The sequence below is a fragment of the Hyperoodon ampullatus genome, assembly GCF_949752795.1.
Source record: "Hyperoodon ampullatus genome assembly, chromosome: 6".
In the NCBI taxonomy this organism is placed as follows: Eukaryota; Metazoa; Chordata; class Mammalia; order Artiodactyla; family Ziphiidae; genus Hyperoodon; species Hyperoodon ampullatus.
Genome location: NC_136919.1, coordinates 4,524,951 through 4,532,050, shown reverse-complemented (window position 1 = coordinate 4,532,050; position 7,100 = coordinate 4,524,951). Strand labels below are relative to the sequence as shown.

General features: G+C 43.2%; 1 protein-coding gene across 1 annotated transcript in view; it reads right to left on the bottom strand.

Moving 5' to 3' along the window:
* Positions 1 to 268: 268 nt before the first annotated feature.
* Positions 269 to 7,100, bottom strand: part of SETX (senataxin) — a 75,545-nt gene continuing 68,713 nt past the window's right edge. Inside the window, exons 24-26 of the mRNA XM_079707220.1 lie at positions 6,032 to 6,130; positions 5,343 to 5,430; positions 269 to 1,359 (exon numbers count right to left, since the gene is read on the bottom strand). Coding sequence (XP_079563346.1) covers positions 607 to 1,359; positions 5,343 to 5,430; positions 6,032 to 6,130 — 940 coding nt within the window. The 3' untranslated portion in view covers positions 269 to 606. The remainder of the gene's footprint in view (positions 1,360 to 5,342; positions 5,431 to 6,031; positions 6,131 to 7,100) is intronic.

The following is a 7,100-nucleotide window of genomic DNA, read 5'->3' as shown; positions in this document are numbered from 1 at the left end:
TCGTCTAAAAAGGTGCAGGAGTGGAACTTCACCTAACAGAGCTCTGCTTCCCAGGGTCTTGCCCAGGACACTCCAGTTGGTTTAACAGGACTCTGACCCAATGCACTGACTCGCTTCTCTCAGGCCGCCTGGGCTGTTAAAGACGTCTGTTTGCTACAACAATCTTTGAAAGGACCTGCCCTCCTCCCATCTTTTTTTTAAATATAAGGTTTGTTCCGTTGAAAATGATTCCCATTTTAAGCAGGGGAAAGAAAAGCTGTCTACCAGATTAAAGTTTAAGAGGATTCTGTTATTTGCTATACAAATATACATTCCAACTTTTACAGCATCCTCTCCAGTCTGACCTTTTCTACAGAAGAACAAGAGATCAACATTTTAAGTCTTCCAGGACATTATTACTGATACACAAATGCCTTCTGAAAGCTTTTGCAACTGACAAAAAGTACTGAAGATGACCAAGAGGCCCATGTGTTAGGATACATTTTCTGTTTTCCAACAGCACACAAACTCCTTTAAGGAAAAAGGTAATCTTATCTGGACAGTCCTACTAGCTGGTCACCTGAAGTTTGCAGTAATGCTTGTGGCTGACAGTCTCATTTGGCTCCACTATAAAAGTTTCCTCTTCTTCAAGCGACTGTCCTCCTCCTCCAGTCCCCTCTCGTCCCAGCCTGAGTTCCTCTTTGTGTGGTGGCTCAGAGAGCCACGCCTCTCCGGATCCCCCTCGGTGAAGGCCCTGGTCTCCCTCCTGTGGCTGAATGCCTCCCCTTCCTGGGCACATTTTCTCTTACTCGTGGAAGCATCGGTACTAGCAGCTGGAGGGTCGCACTGCGCGTGAGGTCTGTGGTTGTTCACAGCAGCTCCCTTGGCGGGGGGCTGCTGCCCGATACTGGTCGGATCCTGGTGACTTCCGGGGGAGCCTGGCTCTCCAGAGGGAGGCGTTGCTCCGGGATACTGGGGGCTCGAGGGCTGCAGCTCACTGAGGCATTTCCCGTTGGCTTCATAGCCCAAGCCCATCCTCCTAAGCAGTCGTGGGTCCCGGAGCCAGTCCTGAATGGGTGGCCTTTCAGGGTCCTTTGCAGTAACAGTGACAGTGGCTTCTTTGGAGTCAGAGGGTGAGGGGTACAGGGAAGAAGCAAGAGACATCATGGCTAATTCACTGTCTAGCTTGTTGCTGGGCACTCCGCCCTGGGGTCTGGACACTTCTGGGGCGATAGCAAGAGGGTGAGTCAGACTCCTCTGCAGTACGGGCTTGAGTTTCAGAATCTTCATTGCATCGTGTCTATAGTTTTTGTCGCAAGTCTTAATAATGGCACCACGCTTCTGCGCATTCTGAATCAGGTGGTTCCAATGCTGGTTTTCCTTGAAACAAAGAGAAGGAAGAAAATTACATCCCAAAGAAACACTCATATGCTTGGGAAGCAGAGGTTCCAGCTTTCACTTCTGAACAAATAGTAAGTATACTTTCGTGAACAGATTTTCAAGAATCCATTACTTGTTAGACAAGGCTGAAAGGAAAAATACGGTGGAATACAGAACTATAAAGCCACGCTGCTAGAAAAGAACACTGGGCACCACCTCTAAGAAAGAACTTCCACCATTTTACCACTGTTACTCAGGCCACGTGGTGAATTAGCTGTCATGCAAATCTGTACCAACTGCCAGTAGCCTCATGTAGCTATTTAATCTTCAATTAAATAAAATTTAAAATTCATTTCCTCAGTTGCACCAGCCACATTTCAAGTGCTCAGCAGCCACATGTGACTAGGGTTAGTATCCTGGACAACACAGACACAGAAGGGCTCCGTCATCCCACCAAGTTCCCTTTGACACTGCTGATCCTAGAGGCTTGCCTGCCTCCGGCCAAGGCTAACATTCTGGAAGAAGAAGGCTTGGTTTCAGAAAGCTCTAACTTTTGAGTGCATGCTGACTGTTCTAGAAAGAGGTCCATAGCTTTCATCAAATTCCCAAAGGCTTCCCAAACTCCAAAGGGCTAAACCATCTTAATCCACTGAGATAACTATTCCAAAGATATTGTCCCACTTTTGTGTCTTTTCTAGAAGAACTTAAATTATGAAAAGCACATCTAAACGGAAAAACAAAACAAAAAACCCAACTCACGCATCTCTCCTCTCTTCCTTTTAGAGTTTCCTCAGCAATAAATTGCTTCTTTACAACCATTAGAACTTGGGCCTCTTTAGACAGAAGAAAGAGAGAGTATGAGGGAGGAAAAAAGACGGAGACTGAAGGAAAGAGAAGGATCGCTCCCCTCATGGGGGCTCCTGCACTGTTCATGAAGGTGGGTAAGGGTATAGCAGTGAAGCTGCATACATAGTACTGACCTGCTGTGTGACCTTGGTCAAGTCACTTGACCTCTCTGAGCCTGTTTCCTCACTATAAAGTATGAATAGTATTTTATTTAAATGACTCTAAAATGTGCTTTGAAATAAAATAAATAAAATGCGCTTTATTTTCACATTCGACCATTTCTGACTTTGAGGTGCCTCTTGGCCAGGCAGCAGTTTCCATGTATGTAATCCTGGAGGAATTCATGGCTGGGCAACTACAACCTCTTGACTTTTAGTCAACAAACCACTTTTAAAAAGCATGAGTCCTGGCTCTTGCCTGAAAAATCTTTCCACAGACATCTTCAGATAAGACAAGAAAGTATCAGCACTACAACTTGGAAAATGGAGATCAGAAGTTGGAAAAAACCCCGGGACCACAGTGGGGCCCTCTCATGACACGCCTCTGACTGTACAGGGAACGGTTCGAGCGTGAGCAAGGGTACATGGGATGGTGAATGGGGACGACCAGAGTGTTAGTCTGAAAGTGAGATGCTTTCAGGGGTATCTTAGTCTACCTATTTTGCTGTTTTTCCTATGTATGAACAAGAGTGGTATGACACTGGGTTGGCCAAAAAGTTCATTCACATGTTACAGAAAAACCCAAATGAACCTTCTGGCCAACCCAATAAAAATCTGTCTAAAGTCTAAAAGAGTTCTTTCAGTAACTATAAAACAAAAATTCTAAGTGAAAATAAAGTGTCACAGTTCAATAGTAGAACATAAAATAATGATGCACATTATATAACTATTGGCTTCTTGGATTTGATAAACTATGGTGGCAATGCAGACCTCACAGGGTCTTTTAAAGTAAGTCGTGTAAATCAAGTGCTCGGTACGGTGACCGCATGCACCAGGAAGGTGCGTGGAAGCAGGACCAGGCTCAGATCTCCCTGACTCAGGAGAGCTCTTGAGCGTCCTGCCCTGTGGCTGGAACGCAGATGTAAAGCAGATGGCCTTGCTGCTATTTCTGCCAATTCCACTGCACCTAAACTTGCTGTTTAATCCAATCCCTAGATCACAAAAACAGTTCTGAGAAAGGGCTATTAGTCTTGATTTCTCAGCGGAAACCAAGAGCCTTAATCACCGATTCTATCTCCATAAGGGAAACTGGGCTGAAGAACCAAAAAAAAAAAAAAAGAGGCTGGGGCGGGGGAAGCCCAAGGACAAATACGTAAGTTGGACTGCAAAGGACAAATACGTAAGTTGGACTGCAAAGTCCAAATGATAAACTGGAAGTTTTTCTATTCTGTTCTGTCGGTCTCTTTTTGTCACACTGGCTTCCCAGAGTGAAGATAATAACGTCTATACCGCAGCTAGACGTCAGTGGTCTTCAAACCTGCATGACGTTGACTCTGGGGCTCACAGAGACTTCCTCGGGGGGATGTGAGCACATTTTCTGGGAATCAATTTCCAAACCTCAGCTTCCAAACCCCAGTTCCCTATGTCCTCCTGGGGCTTTTCTGCCCTTCCACTCCATCCTTCACAACCACAACTCTCACCTGTCCCAAATCTGACCACAGGGCGCACAGCTAGGGGAGGTAAACACGCCTGGGTGTCAAATAGAGGGGGTGGTAAACAGAGGGGTGCCCATGAAGGCTCCTGCAATCAGGGCATCTAAGAGACACAGCTCTATAAACATTTTACTTTTCGGGTTTGAACATTATCAAAACTCAACTGTGTGGAAATAATCATTGTTAATACGTTACTCAACTGACAAGGGATCGTTCGTTAATACTCAGATCCTTGTGGTCACAGGAAAAATAATTTTTAAAAAAAACTCTTTGAGGTAACTATAGATTCATAAGAAGTTACCAAAACAGTCCAGAGGTTCCACACACCCTTCACACAGTTTCCCCAAATCGTTATGAAAACCAATTCTTTAAACTTTCAAATTTACATGTAAATTTTTTGTGGCAGAAAAGCCTAATAGTCATATTAACAGAAAGGCTTTTAATTATGAAAATATATAAACTACCCCCACTGAATTTTATCCTAAACAGTATAAATGGCAATTCAATTTTAATCTCTATTCCACTGGATATATTCAAGAGTGGCATAATGGATTTATTTTTAATAGCTTTATTTTAAAATGTCAAATATTTACAACACATTAGAAACAAAATCTTTATCAACACTTAACGATGAAAAAGTTTCAATATAAACTTAAAAACGGAGGATACACAGCTTTTAAACATTCTTTCAAGGGGGTACACAAACAACAAAGGTTGAAGACCAGAGATCTAGGTAAGAGCTGAATGAGAAAGATTGTATTTGGGCGCCCTCTGGTGGAACTAACCAAAACAGGGGAAAAACCTACTGAGTTGGCACCTCTCCTGAGATAAAACAATGACTGTTAAATACAGAAATTAGAGAAACTGAGTTATTACACCTAATGAGACAGGCAGCAAATATATGCTTTATCTAGCTGTGATTCACCAAATTAAGCTGTACTATTTGTCGACTACAGATGTAAACTTGCCCCTCCTTCTAGAGGAGTATCTGTACGGATGGACGAGCTCTGATGCCACTCACCCCTCAAGGGAAACAGCAAGCAGTGCTGCTCTAAGTGTCAAGACAGAAATGAAGATCCAAGCACTCTCCTGCAAATTCCCCCTCTCTCTGGCATTAAGCTAGGCTAACAGCCACATTTACTGAGTGTTTACTAAGTGCTAACCAATCTTCTAGCACTTTACATATATGGGTTTACATGTCTTCTTAACAATTCTACGATGTAGATACAATTTTTTTAAAGGTCATCTTGAGAGTACACTACGGATACCTGGGTCTTGGGCTAAGAAAGGGTGAGCGGTTTAGGCATTATAAAAGCTCCCAGGAAGAAGCTGCTGGAGGACACAACAACCAGGGGGAAGAGGCTCATTATTGTCTGTAGCCTCGAAATCATTTCCACTTTTATGAAAAATAAAAACAAAACCTCAACCCGGTATCAGTCATGATGAGCAAACTCTGGAGTTCTCTGGTCCTCTAGAATGTACCTACCATCAGGGTCCTCAAATGTCCCAGGATGAAGAGGCTGTACTTGGCTCGTGTGATGGTGACATTCAATCTCTGCAAACTTGCCAGAAACCTAAGCAATAGAAGGGAAAAAAAAAGTTACTTCTTTCTTCAGAAAGACTCGGCATGTCCAGTGTAGGTGAGACACAGGCGTTTCAGACAGCTTTTCTTGGGCTCCTGCTTTAAGGTCATGGTGCAGGACCTGGCACAGAAGCAATTCCCATTAAGGACAGCAAACAAACAAGATGCCCAGTGCTTTTCCTCAAAGTGATGCATCTGTCTGTCGATTTCCTATTCTGACTTGGATGAGATATTGGAAATTTTAATGGTATGATTTTTAAGCCTTAAAAGATCCTAAAAATATGATAGTAGATCAATTATGACACATGCCATGGAGAGAAACATGCCCCTGCAAAATACACTGGATTCAATAATCGTTTCACTCTTACCAAGTGAAAAAAGATTCACACTGTGACATGGGTTAATACACAAGGTACCAAGAGAAGCAGACCTAACAGTGGATCAACATCACAACTTAAAAAAGAAACCTTCACAATATTACTCAATTTTTTATATAAGAAAATAGAGCAAATGATGGTATTCTCTAACAGTGATTAAAAAGATCTAACTCTGGATCATAAACAAGCAAAGAATCAATAATGACAGTTACCCACCCAATTGAGCCTTGCATGGCATTTGCTCTGACACATGTAACAATAATACAATCTTTCTGACGACCCTGGAAGGCATCCACGGTATCTACTTCTGCTGGCCTATTTACGAAGAGAGAAACATATTTACTGAAAAAAGATAATTATTAAATAGACATATTTATACAGGAGCATTTCTTACTTTTTTAATGCTATCTTTTTAAACTGGAGTAGAATTCACATAACACAGAATTCACCATTTTAAAGCACACCATTTGGTGGTGTTGAGTCCATTCACTACAGTGTGCAGCCATCACCACTATCTGATTTCATAGCATGTCCATCACCCAGGAGAGAAGCCCTGTGCCTATCAGCCATCAGTCTCTGTCTCCCCCTCCCCAGGCCCTGGCAACCACTAATCTACTGTCTGTCTCTATGGACTTTTCTACATGGGAAATTTCATATAAATGGAATCATAAAATATGGGACCTTCTGTGTTGGGCTTCCTTCACCTAGCACAATGTTTTCAAGGTTCTTCCATGTTGTAGACTGGTAACAGTACTTCATTCCTTCCACGACTGTCTATTCGCTTGTACAGATACACAATTTACTTTTTACCTATGTACCATTTTGGCACATTTGGGTTGTTTCCACTTTTTGACTCTCATGAATAATGCTGCTACGAACATTCATGTACAAGCTTTTGTGTGAACCCTTTCTCAATTCTTTCAGGTATGTACCTAGGAGTGGAATTGCTGGGGTCACGTGGTAATTCTTTTTTTTTTTTTTTTTTTTTTTTTTTGTGGTACGCGGGCCTCTCACTGTTGTGGCCTCTCCCGTTGCGGAGCACAGGCTCCGGATGCGCAGGCTCAGCAGCCATGGCTCACGGGCCCAGCCGCTCCGCGGCATATGGGATCCTCCCAGACCGGGGCACGAACCCGTATCCCCTGCATCGGCAGGCGGACTCTCAACCACTGCGCCACCAGGGAGGCCCTCACGTGGTAATTCTATGTTCAACTTTAGGAGGAGCTGCCAAAGTGTTTTCTACAGTTTCTCACCAGCAATGTATAAGTATTCCAATTTCTCCACATCC